The 18166-nt window shown below is 36.9% G+C and overlaps 1 protein-coding gene across 2 annotated transcripts in view; it reads left to right on the forward strand.

The window, feature by feature from the left end:
- The window catches only part of ZSWIM6 (zinc finger SWIM-type containing 6), a 215812-nt gene that overhangs the window by 146676 nt on the left and 50970 nt on the right, over window positions 1–18166 (forward strand). The window contains exons 3-4 of one of the 2 annotated variants that reach the window (XM_005558859.4): window positions 12184–12332; window positions 16001–16151. In XM_005558859.4, the coding sequence (XP_005558916.3) occupies window positions 12184–12332; window positions 16001–16151 (300 nt within the window). The remainder of the gene's footprint in view (window positions 1–12183; window positions 12333–16000; window positions 16152–18166) is intronic. The other variant, XM_073993498.1, reaches the window with a different exon arrangement.

An 18166-nucleotide genomic window follows, 5' to 3' on the forward strand; every position in this document is an offset into this window, starting at 1 on the left:
ATAATAAGAGATGAATAATAAAATCAGAAGAGAGGAAAATAATAGAGGAGGGGCCATAAACCCTGACAGGTCTATTTGAGTTCCCTGAGATATATGCTGATGGCAGTGCTGCTTATTTACTTCCTTGGCATTTAGCTGAAAGGAAGGTGGCTTGTTGGGGGAGCAGAACCTGGTGCACATCAGGCCTTCCTGTGTCATTAGCCTCCACAATCAGGAAAATAGCTTGTCCTCTGACAGCTCCTGGAGAGGACACCACACTATTTTATGGCAGTAGAATTACGTGGAGTGACCATAGAGGATGGAAGGTGATGAAAGATCTGGCTGTTTCAACTATAACAAAATTGTAAATTGGAATAAAGGCATTAGTACCCCTTTGAAAGGAGACTTTAATTCAGGATAAAACTTAAATATTTTCTAAAGATCTAAAGAGTGTGTTTATTGAGTGTTATCATCTTTCAGAGGTCTTCTAGTTCTCTCTTCTCTGCTGTAAAGAAAGAAATTTTTTTGAGTCTGAGTCACTAAAGTTTGTTGTCTTGCCTTTTCCCTCTCGATGCCAATGGTTGATGTCAGATTTTGCCTGTAAGACAGATTGACCAAGACCTTTGTAAGCCACCGACTTAATGTTTCCTAGCTTTAACAGCAAACCCTAAAACTGTAGGAGATGGCCTTCTTCTCTAGGTCCCCAAAAGAGGCTGAATTAATCACCTCTGAAGTGTAGACATTGCTGCCTAAATTCTGCCTGGATAGGCTGAATTTGACGAATTAATTTTAACAAACAGGGACACTGCTACATAAATATAAATGTAAAAGCATTATTTGGAAAACGGTGTTACTGTGGCAGTTGGGTCACAGTTAAGACGAAGATGTTAACTTTGTTTTGTTTTGTTTTTTGAGACGGAGTCTTGCTCTGTGCCCCAGGCTGGAGTGCAGTGGCGGGATCTCGGCTCACCGCAAGCTCCGCCCCCCGGGTTCACGCCATTCTCCTGCCTCAGCCTCCCAAGTAGCTGGGACTACAGGCGCCCGCCACCACGCCCGCCTAGTTTTTTTTGTATTTTTTTAGTAGAGGCGGGGTTTCACGGTGTTAGCAAGATGTTAACTTTGTAAACAAAAGACCTTTGCTCTTTCTTGTTTTGAATTTGTTTTCCAGCAAAGTAGATAAAATAAAGCGTTAAGTCTTCAATTGGAAGTCAAAGCTGTGAATAGCTCCATGCACCAGACACAGCATAAGCCAGTTATAAGCGTGTCTTCATCGCTCAGTTTAAAATCTGCATAATGATTTGGTGGTATCTAACACGTAGAAGTAACTGTATCCGTGGCGTGAGACAGATACCTCATTCAGTATGGCTTAAATATGCTTTGTTAGATACACTGGAGAGGTGTCTGTCTGATGCCTCAGAATCATGAATACTTTTAATTATTAAGATCTAGAATGTGCCACCCTGCTTAACATTCTCTCCAGATAGAATTCTACCGCTCCCACCATTTTTATCCCCAGCAAAGATTCTGAATTAGTGAGTCTGAAGTGGTATCTCAGCATCTATTTTTCACAATATGCCTCTGGCATTTTGATATGCCGTTACTTTTGAGAACTACTGGGGCAAGCGAGTTTGATGTTGGGATAAATCACAACTAAATCAGAACCAAATCAAGCAGTAGACAGGGGATGCCAAAGACTTAGATAGTAGTCCTTCATGTCCATGAATTCTCCTTTGCTTTCTGCCTGTGACATTACATTACCAAGGTAGGCGGGTAAATCAAACTCACACATCCATCTCTGGGAATGAGAGACCAAATTGTTCTACTTTTTTTTCCAACAGATAATTTGACTTTCCCCGAAGGCCTGAAGAATTAAGCTTCAGTAATAAAATGCCCACAAAGATTAATTATACAGTTGTAAATATTATAGCATTTATTATTATAAATATAAATAAGAGCAAAAACATGATAGGCTTTAAAACATTTTAATGGACCATTTAATTTACATACATACAGATTCTGGTTCCTGCCCAACGGGGGGAATATCTAATAGCAACTATATAAATACATGAGTTATGTTTCTTTTTGCATTCCCTTCTCAAAGCTAAATGCTGAGAGGTTTGTCTTTGATTATAGACAGCCATTAACAAGTAGACATAAATTTTGCAAATCTTACATTTTATATAAGGCTTAGGCAACATTGTAATGCATGTAATCAAGACATGTTAGGATTTAAATAGTTAAAACTACAAGAAAAGAAAACCAAATACCACATGTTCTCACTCATAAGTGGGAGTTGAACAGTGAGAACACATGGACACAGGGAGGGGAACATCACACACCGGGATGTTTTGTGGGGCGTGGGGGGCTAGGGGAGGGATAGCATTAGGAGAAATACCTAATGTAGATGATGGGTTGATGGGTGTGGCAAACCACCATGGCATGTGTATACCTATGTGCATGTTCTGCACATGTACCCCAGAACTTAAAGTATAATAAAAATAGTTAAAACTTAGCATTAGTGTTAAATACATGAATTTGCACTTTTGGGGAAATTATTGTTGTAGACATTAAATTTCCTGGTCTATAATGTATAGGGTACATGTCTTATTCCTAAAATATAGAATGAATCTATGTTTTATTTACCTACTAGTTATCTTTGCTTGCAGTCTTATGAGTAAGTCAGGAAGATTTCTGTATCACATGAGCAGATTTCTAATTTTTATTGCTTAATTAATTTTTTTCCTTACATTATAGAATTTTAGAGTTAAGGAAATGGAGGCCTGAAGAGCTTAAGTCATTTGCTGGAAAATGCATAGTTTTTCCAAACAGTGCCTACAACTGAAATCTTCTGAATTCTAATCCATCCTCTCAACTAGTGTGTAGACTTTGGGCCATTTTTTTTTCCCCCAGTGCATTTCCTTCTTGCCCAGTACTGTAAAGAAGTAAGTTAATTCTAATACTAGCTTGTCAAAAAATAAAAATAAAAACCCCAACTTAATGTATCAGTTCATTTTTCTGTTGCTTATAACAGAATACCAGAAATTGAGTAATTTATAAAGAAAATGAAGTTATTTCTTATAGTTCTTGAGACTGAGAAGTCCAAGGTTGAGAGGCGGCATCCTGTGGGAGCCTTCTTGCTGGTGGGGACACTGTGGGCACAGGGCCTTGCGTGGTAAGGGAGCTGAGTATGCTAACATGCTAGCTTAGGTATCTCTTCCTCTTATAAAGACACCAGCTCCCTCCCATGATAACCCATTAAGCCATTAATACACTAATCCAAGAATGGATTAATACATTCATGAGGGCAGAGCCCTCATGATCCATTCACCTCTTAAAAGGCCCCACCTTTCAATACTGCCACATTGGAGTTTAAATTTCAATACGAGTTTTGGAGGTAACAAGTATTCAGATTTTCTTAAAAACTTAAGAAAACGGCCGGGCGTGGTAGCTCAAGCCTGTAATCCCAGCACTTTGGGAGGCCGAGACGGGCGGATCACGAGGTCAGGAGATAGAGACCATCCTGGCTAATATGGTGAAACCCCGTCTCTACTAAAAATACAAAAAACTAGCCGGGCGAGGTGGTGGGCGCCTGTAGTCCCAGCTACTCGGGAGGCTGAGGCAGGAGAATGGCATAAACCCGGGAGGCGGAGCTTGCAGTGAGCTGAGATCCGGCCACTGCACTCCATCCAGCCTGGGCGACAAAGCGAGACTCCGTCTCAAAAAAAAAAAAAAAAAAAAAAAACTTAAGAAAACATAATTCATATATTTATACATTTGCTATTAGATTTTTCTTCACTTGAACCAAAATCTATATGTATGTATGTATGTATGTAAATTTTCCATTAAAGCAATTTTAAAATCCATCATATTTTAAAAATATATAATAGTGTCTAGGCACAGTGGCTCACGCCTGTAATCCCAGCACTTTGGGAGGCCGAAGTGGGCAGATCACAAGGTCAGGAGATTGAGACCATCCTGGCTAACAGGATGAAACCCCGTCTCCACTAAAAATACTAAAAAAAAAAAAAAAAAAAAAATTAGCTGGGTGTGGTGGTGGGTGCCTGTAGTCCCAGCTACTCAGGAGGCTGAGGCAGGAGAATGGTGTGAACTCAAGAGGTGGAGTTTGCAGTGAGCCGAGATCACGCCACTGCACTTCAGCCTGGGCAACAGAGCAAGACTCTGTCTCAAAACAAACAAACAAAACAAACAAACAAACAAAAAAACCCCATATATATATATATTGTTTTTAAAATCTATCCAATTTTAAGGAAAAATATACATTGTGTAATTTAAGTCGAGTAATTTCTGTATTCCTCTATCACTTTTCACTATTATTGGGGGAACCCGCCCCCAATATTTCAACATATTTTCTTTCTATTTTCCATAAATGTCAGCCGACTGAGAAATAAAGAGAAAGAGTACAAAGAGAGGAATTTTACAGGTGGGCCGCCGGGAGTGACATCACATAGTGGTAGAACTGTGATGCCCACCTGAGCCTCAAACCAGCAAGTTTTTTATTAAGGGTTTCAAAAGGGGAGGGGGTGTAAAACAGTAGGTACGAAGATCACATGCTTCAAAAGGCAAAAAGCAGAACTACTAATAAGGGTCTAACAAAGATCACATGTTTCTGAGGGAACAGGACAAAGGGAAAAAGCAAAACCACTGATAAGGGTGCAACAAAGGTCACAAGGTAAAGGGCAAAAGCAGAACTACTGATAAGGGTCTATGTTCAGCGGTGCCCGTATTGTCTTGATAAAGATCTTAAACAACAAAAAACAGGGTTTGAGAGCAGAGAACCGGGCTGACCACAAATTTACTATGGTGGTGGAGTTTCTCCCCTCCCTAGTAAACGTGAGGGCACTGCAGCAGACCAGGGCATATCTCAGTCCTTATCTCAACCACATAAGACAGACGTTCCCAGACATCTGGGTGGCCATTTATAGACCTTCCCCCAGGAATGCATTCCTTTCCCAGGGTATTAATATTAATATTCCTTGCTCAGAAAAGAATTTAGCGATATCTCTCCTACTTGCACGTCCGTTTATAGGCTCTCTGCAAGAAAAAAAAATATGGCTCTTTTTGCCCAACCCTGCAGGCAGTCAGACCTTATGATTGTGTTTCCTTGTTCCCTAAAATTTGCTGTTATTCTGTTCTTTTTCAAGGTGCACTGATTTCATATTGTTCAAACACACGTTTTACAATCCATTTGTACAGTTAGCACAATTATCACAGTGGTCCTGAGGTGATGTATATGTATATCCTCAGCTTATGAAGATAACAGGATTAAGAGATTAAAGTAAAGACCAGGCATAAGAAATTATAAAAGTATTATTTGGGAACTGATAAATGTCCATGAAATCTTCACAATTTATGTTCCTCTGCTGCGGCTCCAGCCGGTCCCTCCATTCGGGGTCCCTGACTTCCTGCAACACACTATTGGCGTGAAAAAAAAGTAAGTGGAGTATATTCTGAAGTTTTTGGGGGGTATCTGAATGGTGACCCCTTTGCCAATTTAAGCAGGCCACAGAAGACTGCACCAAATTCAGATCTACTTAAAATATTTGGCTATTTCTGTGGCAAATCAGACCCCCAAGTCTGACATGGGTATGACCCAAGCAGCTGAAATGTCTTCAGTCGTGCCACAGCAGTCAGCCCCCATCCAAGTAGTTCTGGGGCAGGTCTCCTTGTGGAGTTTGGCCCTTGGTGCCCATAGAGAACAACTTAAAAAATAACAAAAATTGGGAGAAGTAACCACTGTGAGGCTAGATGTTTTTCGAGATGGAAGATTCTATTGTTTAGCTCAGTTTATCAGAAGGACCAGTGGAAATGGATGGTCAGTAGCTAATTAGAGTTTCCCCATGAAGAGGATAAGGAGGGATGTGTCAGATTTCCAAGGAGGATGTTGGGAAGAATTTAAAAATAAAAGTCAAGATTCAATAGTTGTTTGGAAAATCTCTTTTGAGGCATTTATGTAAAGAATCTATAGGTATTTTGTGCAAGGGTGTGTGTGTGTGTGTGTGTGTGTGTGTGTGTGTGTGTGTGTGTGTGTGTCTGTAGAATCAAAAAGATGGGATGGATTAGGGTCTCTGAATTTCTGTGGGATACAGTTTTAGACCTAGTAGTTAACTTCACATCATTGTGTGTCCTTAAAGCTTTCTGTAAAAAAGAGGCCTGCTAACAAATGCCTACAAACATACCAGTACCCTTCCTTAAATATTTATTTGCTTTAGGGTTGACAGACCCTGCCTTGATGACCTTGGGGCTCAACATTAGCTCTAGGATCCTAAAATATGTTCATCAGCAGAAAAAAGAACCTGGAGACTGGATTTAGCAGTGTGGCTGTGTACAAGTCATAACCAATTGGAACCCATTTCTCCTGTAGAATGGGGATCATGATCTATACTCGCCTCCAGGGGACATTGTGAGGAGAAAATGAGATAATGTTTATGAAGATGCTTTATAGTGGTTCTTAACCTTTTAACTAAGAATTCTTTTTCCAGGGGAGAAAATGTATTTGTGCCTTTCTCCGTCCCTCTTTCCTCCTTCCTCCCAGTACTTGATCTTCTGATAGTGGCTGGGTGTTAGGAAGCAGTGGTAAGCAGGGCAGATACAATTCTTGCTCTCATGGAGCTTCGCTTCTACGTACTTGTCCAGTCCCTACTTGGAATGACTTTCTCTTTCTGGAAGAGTTGGTCTCTCCAATCTTCCTAAGAGGCCACTTATTTCCTTTGTCATCCTTGCTCATTTACTTATGCAGCCTTTAAATGTTGGCCTTCCTTAGGATTTGGTCCTAGATGCTCTTAAACAGTTTACTGTTTCCCATAGTATATCCAGCTTCCTCCTTGAAATCCTCTTCCCTCTTCTCCACTGTCTCAAGGGTATGTCAAATTCACCATATCTAAAACTAAGCTCATGACCTAAACGCTGCCCCTCCTGACTTCCAAACCTTGTCCTTCTCTGGTGGTCTGTGTGTCAGTGAGTTTTCCAGTATTCCATATGGTTGTTTAATCCAGAAACTCGTGTCTCTCTCTATCTGCTCATTTCCCATACTTCACATATCCACTTATTCACCAAGTTCTTGTTGCATTTATGAAATCCTGTCAGCCTCTCCATTTCTGCTCTCATTGCTGTTTTTCAAGCAACTATCATCATCCTGTATGCACACCATCAGAATAGCAGTATGTATTTTTGCCCCTCAATTCATCCCCCATATTTCAGATAAAGTTATTTTTTTGATACATAAATATATTCACATGGTTCCATAATTTTAAATGTCTCCTTCCCCCATGTAACTAGGTTACCTGTACTCTTTCAAATGTCCTTCCAAAATATTTTATGCATATATAAGGAGATACTAATATGTAAGCTCTTTTATAAACCTCATTATTTATTTCTGTGTATTTTGTTTATTATCATTTTTATTTGTATAAATTTTGAGGTACAAGAGTAATTTTGTTCCATGCATAGATTTCATGGTGGTGTGTCGTCTGGGCTTTAGGACATCCATCACCTGAGTAATGTACATTGTACCCATTAAGTAATTTCTCGTCACCCACCCCCCAACTCTTCCAAGTCTTCATTGTCTATCATTCCACACACTCCATGCACTTCTGTACATAAGCTGCCACTTACCAGTGAGAATATGTGGTATTTGTCTTTCTGTGTCTGATTTGTTTCACTTAATATAATGGCATCTTGTTCCATCTTTGGTGCTGCATGGATGTGATTTCATTCTTTTTTTTTTTTTTATGGCCAAATAGTATTTCATTGTGTATCTGTACCGCATCATTCATTGATAGACACTTAGATTGATTCCATATCTTTGCTGTCATGAAAAATGCTGTGATATAACATAGGAGTGCAGGTGTTTTTCATATAATGTTTTCTTTTCCTCTGGGTAGATACCCAGTAGTGGGATTGCTGGATGGAATGGTAGTTCTATTTTTAGTTATTTGGGAAATCTCCATACTGTTTTCCGTAGATGTTATACTAATTTATATTCCCACCAACTGTGTATAAGAGCTCTGTTTTCTCCACATCCTCATCAACATCTGTTATTTTCTGTCTTTTTAATAATAGCAATTCTGACTGGTTTAAGATGATATCTCATTGTGGTTTTGACTTGCACTTGTCTCATGGTTAGTGATGGTCTTCTTTTGAAAAATGTCTCATGTCCTTTGCTCACTTTTTAATGGGATTATTTGTGGGCTTTGTTGTTGTTGTTGAGTTGTTTGATTTCCTTGTAAATTCTGGATTTTGTTCCTTGTCAGGTGAATAGTTTGCAAATATTTTCTTCCATTCTGCAGGTTATCTCTACACTCTGTTATTTCCTTTGCTGTACAGAAGCTTTTTAGTTTCATTACGTCCCATTTCTCTATTTTTGTTTCTGTGCTTTTGAGGTCTTTGTCATAAATGCTTTGCCTAGACCAGTGTCCAGGAGAATTTTCCCTAGGTTTTCTTCTAGTATTTTTATAGTTACAGGTCTTACATTTTATGATGAGACGTAGGAGTCCAACTTTGGTCTTCTGCATGTGGCTATGCAATTTTTTGAAATTTATTTCCAAAAAGGACACCATTTATTGAAAAGGGTGTGCTTTCCCTAGTGTATATTCTTGTGAATTTTGTGGAAGATCAGTTGGTTGTAAATGTGTGGCTTTATTTCTGAGTTCTCTGTTATGTTTCATTGGTCTATGTGTCTATTTTTATACTAGCACCAGGCTGTTTTGGTTACTATAGACTTGTAATATAATTTGCAGCCAGGTAATATGATGCTTCAGCTTTGTTCTTTTTATTTATTTGGATTGCTTTGGCTATTTGGGCTCTTTCTTTCGTTCCATATGAATTTTAGGATTGTTTGTTCTAATTCTGTGAAAAATGTCAATATTTGGATAAGGATTGCTTTGAATCTGTGGATTGCTTTGGGCAATAGGGTCATCTTACTTACATTAATTCTTCTGATCCATGAGTATGGGATATTTTTCCATTTGTGTCATCTTTAATTTCATTCATCACTGTTTTATAGTTTTTTTGTAGAAATATTTTACCTCCTTGGTTAAATATATTCTTAAGTATTTTATTTTGTTATTTGGTACTTATTGTAAGTAGGATTTGGTTCTTAGGTAGATTGTTGTTGGCATATAGAAACACACTTTTTGTATGTTGATTTTGCATCCTGCAACTTTACTGAATTCATTTATCAAATTGAATCACTTTTTGGTGGAGTCTTCACGTTTTTCTAGATGGAAGAATGTATGATCCGTGAACAGGGATAATTTGACGACTTCTTTTCCAATTTGGATGCCTTTTATTTACTTCTCGTGACTGATTACTCTGACTAGGACTTCCAGCATTATGTTGAATATGAGTGGTGAAAATGGGCATTCTTGTCGTGTTCCAGTTCTTAGAATGCTTTCAACCTTTCCCCATTCAGTATGATGTTGACTGTGGGTATTTCGTATATGGCCTTTATTATTTTGGGATATGTTCTTTTTATGCCTAGTTTGCTGAGAATTTTTTATCATGACAAGATGCTGCATTTTACAAATGCTTTTTCTGTGTCTATTGAGATAATCATATGTTTTTTGTTCTTTATTCTGGTATCACATTTCTTGATTTGCATGTTGAACAATCCTTGCATCCCTGGTGTAAAATCCATTTGATCATGCTGTATAATCTTTCTGACACACTGTTGGATTGGATTTGCTAGTATTTAAAGAGTTTTAGGTCTATGTTCATCACGGATATTGGTCTGTAGTTTTCTTTTGGGCTTGTGTCCTTGTCTAGTTTTGGTACCATACTGACATTAGCCTTGTATAATGAGTTAGGGAGGATTCTGTCTTCTGATTTTTTGGAACAGTTTCAAGACAATTCGTATTAGTTCTTCCTACATTTGGTAAAATTAGGCTGTAAATCCATCTGATCCTGGACTTTTCTTTGCTGAGAGATTCTTTATTACTGATTCAGTCTTGCTACCCATTACTGGTCTGCTCAGGCTTTTCTGTTTCTTCTAGGTTTTCTAGTTTTGGGGCATATAGTTGTTCATAATAGGTCTCTGATCATCTTCTTTATTTCTGTGGTATCAATTTTAATGCCTCTGTTTTCATTTCTGATTTTATTTATTTGGTTCTTCTCCTTTTCTTGGTTAGTCTATCTAGTATAAACATCATTAATTGCCTGAAAAGTGGTATACTGTGTATATTTTTATTCTCCTTGATTTTTTTTCAATCAACAGTATGTCCTGGATATCTTTCCATTGTAATGCATAGAGAAGCTCCACATTCATTTTTATGGCTGCATAATATTTCTTGGTAGGAATGTTGAAACTGATGCATATCAGGACAAAACATCTTTTATTATTTAGAGTTTTTCTTTCTTACATTTTGATAACTTGTCATGAATTCCCATTCATTACTCTCAGGGAAAAAAACTAAGCTCCTCGCCAACCAAGGCACTCAGTTGACCCTGCTTTTCTCGAGGATTATCTTGTATTACTCTTCCTCTCATCTTCTATCCTTGGGTTGCATAGAGTGCCTTTTATTTCTTCCATGCACCATGTTTTTTCCTGCCTAAGAGTTATGCTCAAGTTCTTCTCACATGCAGATCCTTCCCTCCTTTCCTGACCTTTAGTTCATTTTTAATTAGCTTTTAATCCACTTAAGGCAGGTCTCACCTCAGTGCCATTTCATCAAGGTATGCTTACCCTAGCAATCCAAAGCCAGAATTCTCTAATGATAGTCTTCCATCACCCTGCCCTGTTCCTCTGAGCAGTTATTACCATTTATTATACGTTTGTATATATGATTATTAGATTGATATTTATCTCAAAAACTTAAAAGAGTGTTTTTCAAATAGTGGGTGGCCACCCCGTTATAGGTTGTAAAATCAGTTTTAAAAATTGTGACAAGCCATCGTTAAAAAATGAAATAGAATAGAAAATATTGAGCCTCTGCTTATAGTAAGGACACTTTCTTTCATCAAATTTTTGCAGATTAATTATGTAAACACACAGACACATAAACATATTAGGCATGATGTAAAATATATTTCTTATTGTGGGGTCTTGTTCAGCAAAATTTGAAAGCCTCTGAACTAGGTTATAGATTCAGTGAGGACAGGAATTCTGTCTATTTTGTACACTATTCTATCCCCAAGTCTAGCAGAGAGGCTGGCACTGAGTCAGGCACTCAGTAAATGTGTTGACTGGCTGAATGAATGAATGAACATATACTTTTGCAGGCAGGCTCAGGGACCCACTGCCTTCCTCTACTAGGGACTAGTAGACCCTGGTTCTAAGCAGATGCTAGTGATTATTTCTTTGGTTAATTGAGTCTGCTTTAGATCATTAGAAGACAGGAAAAGTAATACAAAACCACACCTACAGATGTATTTTTTTAAAGGGTTGATAAGCAGATGAAACACTGAGGATGAATGATTTTTAGATCTAAATTTTTTATATATTACTTTTGAAACTTAGACCTTAAAATACCATTTTATTTTATTGGCAAATAATGAAACAATCTACCTGCCTAAATATCTGGGTAGTTTTAAAATTTCTAAGGTAGTCTTTACACACAGGGCTTATTACATAGCTGTTATCTTTGTGTGTACTTCAGCAATAAAATATTTATGCAGTTTGGCAAGGTGATACTACAACCTGGTTTAATACAACAGCTGCACTGCCTGTTCCCATGTGGCTTGATTTCCCTTTTTAATCTTCGGTTTTCTGCAACTAAAGACTTATGTCAGCATGTAGTTTATACAGCAGCAGATAATGGTGAAAACTTATTGAATTAACATAGTAAAGAGAGAAATACTCTGCTGAGTTAACTTGTCTCATATTTTTCTAAAGTCTTTGAAAAACATTTTTTCCAGCGTGGCCTACACAGCTTTATAAACATCATGTATTTACAATGAAACACTTTTGTGAATTTGATTTTTTAGAGAACCTATAAACTCATCTCCAAAGATAATAGTCTCTGAACCTAAAAAATAGGAATATCTCAGTTCTAAAGTAATCTGCATTTGGCTTAGCACAAATCAGGAGAGTTCTGGAAATGAGAGTGATCCTTGTATTTACTTTGTCATAAATTTGTATGTATAATTGAAATTGAGATTGAATTAAAAAGTAGGCAAAAAGAGTCTTAATCCTTCTAGCACAGAGTTTTTATCTAGCCTGTGTGTTATTATTTTTCTTTCTATTTCTAGGTGCTCCCGATCCAACAGCAGGTGCTAGTATAGATGATGAAAACTGCTGGCACTTAGATGAAGAGCAGGTTCAAGAACAGGTTAAACTGTTCCTTTCCCAGGGCGGGTACCACGGATCAGGGAAGCAGCTTAATTTGCTCTTTGCAAAGGTATGATTGTCTATTTCTAAAGAAATATTCTAAATATATACATATATAGGGACTATCTAAATATGATCATGTCTACAATAGGATAAAGTCTTTTTTAAAAATTAAAGAACAGGGTCTAAGTTAGTTGACCAATAGAAACTTTTGTATTGTAATGCAAGCTTTTTTTTCCCTTAGGTGATCTTAGACAAGATGTGGGACATTTTTGTCTCTCTCAGTTCCTATCAATAAAATGGTGATAATTTATACAGTTTTGAAAAACCTCTTACAATAATAAAAGCAAAATAATTAACAATGTTATTCAAAATGCCAGTTTTTCAAGTTTTTCCCTTTCTAGTTGATTTTCCCAAGAGAACATAGTTTTATAATCCCTAAAATGTGCTTTAATTATTTAGTTTAATAATGTCAGTATCTATAAGTTAATTTCAAGAGCTTGAGTTTTAGAGTCAGATAGATCGCAGTTTAAATCCAAGTTCTAGATCTTTCTAAGTATATAAACCTTGACAAATTATTTGTTAATTTTCTCATCTAGAAAATTAGTTAATAACAACATATTTCCTAAAATCATTGTGATAATGGTGTTAAATGATGCTGTCTGCTGTTCATCTCCATCATTAAAAACTGATGTCTCAAGAATTTAAATTATCTTGGTCATAAGTTCCTTGTGAGTGGAAGCTGTGTGTTTTGCTTTATACAGAAGTTTCAGTATCATACACAGATTTGTAAATACCGAATAAAATGCTTTTTGAATAATATTAAATCAGTATATTTTCATTGGGGGGTATAGTCATCATTATGATTAATGTATTAAAGTTGGTTTTAAGGGAACAGATAACTGTTCATTGATGCTTTTGTTGAATATCTTCTCTAATACTTGTTATAATTAAAAGATTTTTTTTTTTTTTTTTTTTTTTTTTTAGTTCAAAAGAATTAGAGTAAACCCTGTTACTGGGTATGGCCAGGAATAGTGTATTCTGCTTAATCAATACCATGCTTATAAAGATTTATCCTGTATACCATATGTAGATTGACAGTTTCCCCAGAATTAGATTACAATAAAATACATTTAACTCTAATACTACTTTACACATGATGTAAGCATTCTTTGGTGATTCACAGGCACTTCGAACTCATGTCATGCCTCCGTGTCAACAGTCTGAAAATTAATTACCATTAAGCTATAGATGTACATGAGTGCTGGTTACATAGAGAGTTCTGTTTTATATACTGAAGAGTAAAGTGTTTATTTTCATTGCTGTTGCTGCATAATAGGTTAGAAATCTACCAGAAAAAATAAACATTAAATCAAATCCACAATACTAATAATGTAAAAGGGTTAGTATATTTAGATGCACAGGAAGTATTTCATATATTCTTATGTTAGAAACAGTTTGAAAGATGTATTATTAGACTGATCTGCAGTTGTTCTTTTTATCCCTGTATATTATATATACATTATATATGCCATGTGAAGTAATAGCAACCTCTAATTTTGGAATTAGCATAACTTGAAGTTAAGACAGATACAGGTTCTGATCCAAGCTGTTCCCCTTGTCCATTGGGCAAGTTATTTTACTTCTCTGAGGCTTGGTCTTATAATTAATAAAATGGGGATTATAATCTGGCCTATTTTACATGGTGGTTGTGAAAATTAAACAGTAAGTATAAATGTAAAACTCTTTAACATTGTATCCAAAAAATGGCAACTCCTTTTCTTTGTCCATCTTCACCTGTTAATGAGTTTTTAGTACTTTGATATTAGGAACAAACTCCTTTATAGGAATACTGAAGTAACGCTCCTGGAAGCATAACCTTTGTGATTCAGGGTAGAAGTGCTTTTGAGTTCTTTATAAAGCTCAAATTCTAAAGTAGGTGAGGAAGTTCCATTTCTTGAGGGTACAGACATCAGGCAGGATCTATTTTAGATTTGGGCTGCTTTATTGAGGATCTACTATTTTCTCCTTTCCTTGCCTTTCACATAGAGAGAGTCCTGAAAGAAGGATCAACCACCCCACCTTTTCTACTGCTTGTGACCTTGCTCCAGTAATTTCTTACAGGGAAATTACAGCTGAGATTCTTACTTATTGAATTCTTAGCAGTACATATTTTTGGAGTGGATGGATTCATTTAGGGCTTCCTGCAGAGAGGTTTACCCTTGTGTTTCTTTTTTCTTTTCTTTTATTTGGGAAATGTAGCACAAGAGTAATGGACAAAGCTTAAAGTTCCAACTTGAGAGGCAAAGTTAACTTATTAGATCTGTGGTTATTATTCTGCTTCGTGGATCACTCATATAGAGCAAGAGAGTTCTTGAACTTAACAGCTCTGTCAATTTTCTTTTACCATTGCAATAGAAGTATGCTGCTGCTCTTTATATAAAAAAAACTTAAGTGAGAGAGAACCTTTATGCAATTACTAATTTATCTCAAAAATTGAAGGACTTGCACAACTGTGGATATACTAAAAACCTTTGAATTGTACAGTTTAAATTGTGAATTGTATGATATATGAATTATGTCTCAACAAAGCTGTTCCTAAAAAAACTAAAGGCCAAGTGTTATTATTATACACATTATCAGATCTACTTAGAATATTTCTTGAGTTCTCAGTGGACTCTGCATTAGGCTCTGCTTCTCTGATGGTAAGTATAATCAGTTGGAGAGTCAGGAAGGTGCTCCATTTTTGTCATGTTTGTTTTGGTATTGTATTTCTTTAGGCTAGCAAAGTTATGGCATCTTACTAAAATTATGGCATCTCATTTTATGCAAGGAAACAGCAGCACCTTGCTTAAACCTGTTTTGGTAAACTAGGTAGGTTCAGATACCTGTTCCCAGTGACAGATTTTACCTCTGTGGTTTGTCAAAGCATGAATGCCTACTTTGTTGGAGTGTAATCTTGAATCACAAAGTGTACTTGGTTTAGATAAGAGAGATAATTTGAAGGAGAACTGGTAAAGAAAGTTTCGGAAGGGCACGGTGGCTCAAGCCTGTAATCCCAGCACTTTGGGAGGCTGAGACGGGTGGATCACGAGGTCAGGAGATCGAGACCATCCTGGCTAACACGGTGAAACCCCGTCTCTACTAAAAAATACAAAGAAGACTAGCCGGGCGAGGTGGCGGGCGCCTGTAGTCCCAGCTGCTTGGGGAGGCTGAGGCAGGAGAATGGCGTAAACCCAGGAGGCGGAGCTTGCAGTGAGCTGAGATCCGGCTACTGCATTCCAGCCTGGGCGATGGAGTGAGACTCCGTCTCAAAAAAAAAAAAAAAAAAAAAAGGAAGTTTCTACTGGACAAAGGAAACACGATTTACTCACCTTAATCAGTGTGTAAGACCCAACCAGAACATTTTTGGAATTGAGAGCATTTTTTCTTCATACGGATTCTAAAGTGTAATTCAAAATAATTAATGGTCATTTCTTTGATTAGATTGCTATTTAGAGTAGGGAATGGTTTTAAATTATATATTTTGTTTGCTTAAGAGGGCTGGTGTGAAGGCTTGACCCCTCCTGCCCATCCCCCACCACACACACACACACACACACACACACACACACACACACACACACAGAGAGAGAGAGAGAAACAGAGAAAAGTGGTGGTTTGTCTCTTGTGTTGCTGTGGTGTTTTGTTGTGTTTTTGTTTTGAACAATTTTCCAAAGGTCTGTTTTTCCCCACTAGGTGCGGGAGATGTTAAAGATGAGGGACTCCAATGGGGCCCGCATGTTGACCTTGATAACAGAGCAATTCATGGCTGACCCTCGCCTGTCACTTTGGCGGCAACAAGGCACTGCAATGACTGACAAATACAGGCAGCTCTGGGATGAGCTGGGTAAGCATGTTTCCCGACAAATTACCATTGATTTGCATATGGATAAATACCATAGTCAGATGTTTCAAGAACATGGTGGTAGTATTGCTGAAGAGAGAGCTGCTCATACATGGAACATGTTGCCAATATATAGGTTAGAAGCATAGGAGGATTTAGAACTTGGGCTGGCATTTACAGAAAACAACCTTGGCAGAGTTTTGGGGGAATTGCCTGATCTCGAGGAAAGTTAAGTGCAGGAATCTCCCTTTAAGTATTTGGGGGGAAAAAAAAAGCTGTATTATTTTAAAATAGCAGTTTTATATGGTAGAGCTGGCTACTTATTTCTAGATTAATATTGTAATCAATTCAGCTAAAATTTAGTCTTCCCCCTTCTCCCCACAGTGGAATTGTTGAAATTAGTTTGGATATTCATTTTATTTTTGGCTGCTATAGATTTAAATGAACTGTTGATCCTCAGAATGGAAAAATACAGCAAATTCTAATATTTATTGCTTCCGAAATTCCTGGTGGTTAAAAATACAAATATAGCAAGTGTTCAAAAAAATGAGAAATCCACTAGTCATGTTCATTAAAAGAATACTGGGAATTTTGTTTGGATGAGTCTTGGTACCCAATGTTCTCCGCTAGGGAAATAATGAATGATGTGTTCATTATCTTGTCTTTTTATTAAGAAATCTATAAGTTACACCTGAAATTTTGACAAATATATCAGTGTCTGTATTAATTTTATGAGAAGTAATGTTGTCTATATTTACTAGAAGATCCTAGTCTCAGTGAAATTTTTCTTGGCTAATGATGGACCACATCATGCTGATTGATCCCAGGTGTAGTCTAAACCAAAAGATGCTGTCATCTGTGAAGATACCAAATGATCATAATCAGAAGGGGTATTTGAGATTAGCCGTTTTACAGATAAGGAAACAAGTCCAGAGAGGTTAGGAGACTTCAAACATGACACTGTATAATCTAGGGTTATGCAGCAAGTTGGTAAAGGATTTGACACCAGTATTTCCTTTTTACTATTAATAGGATATACGTTCAGAAGTTGGCTGTGGACAAGTTCACTACTTGTGAACTATTAGATATTTGTTGACTTTTTCCCTGGCAATTTTCTTAAGTATCTTGTAATAACTTAATCTTGCTGCTTTCTTTGAGTCTCCTAAAATAATAGTAATGCCCTTTCCCCAATCAAAATGTAAATCAATCTAACTACAATAGATAGTTTCAATGTATTAGAATGATGTTTGGGGACACAGTGTGATGGTTAGAGAACACAAGTATAATGCATGGTTTAAATAAATATTTTCATAAAATCCTGAATGTTTTACTTTTCAAGTAAATCTTTTTCAGTTTTGTAACTGTAGTACAGACTAGATTGGTTAGATGGTTTACAAAGTAAACAGGATTAGCATTAAGAAAACTATAATGAAGGGGATCATTTAAGGAAAAATTATTGAATTAATATTAAATGAATGCAATTTTACAGAGCTTTGGTACTTAGAGAAACTTAGAATTACAAATGACTGGTTAGGAAGAAAATAGCAACTAAATTTTTTGGTTACCAAAAAAGGTACTGGTGGTACAGTCGAATAAAATTTGCAGTGTTCACATTTAATTCATGGTCAAATTTCACTTTTCCAAGTGGGTTTTGAAAATTACGTACCTTAACCCTCAATCAGAAGTATAAATTTTTATTAGGTGGAAGTTTCCACCAGCTGATTCTAGTTATGCCCTCTTATGGACTACTTTCTAATTAAGGACCAGGCTTTATACAAATTCTTTTATTTCAGTCCAGCATAAAGACCACAACCTCTTGTCCTGTGTGCCCCCCACCCACCACCCCATCATTACTAGACTGCTAGAAATTCTCCTATGTACTCTGATGGCAAGCAGAGGTCACTTGCCATTTTAATGGGGTCTAAATTCTGTGAAGAATCTCACGTAGAAGTAACAGTAAGTATCACATCTTAATATTCATTCACCAAAAAATTAACTAAAAGTTGCTTCTGGACTAC

Source organism: Macaca fascicularis, chromosome 6 (genome assembly GCF_037993035.2).
Source record: "Macaca fascicularis isolate 582-1 chromosome 6, T2T-MFA8v1.1".
Classification (NCBI taxonomy): Eukaryota; Metazoa; Chordata; class Mammalia; order Primates; family Cercopithecidae; genus Macaca; species Macaca fascicularis.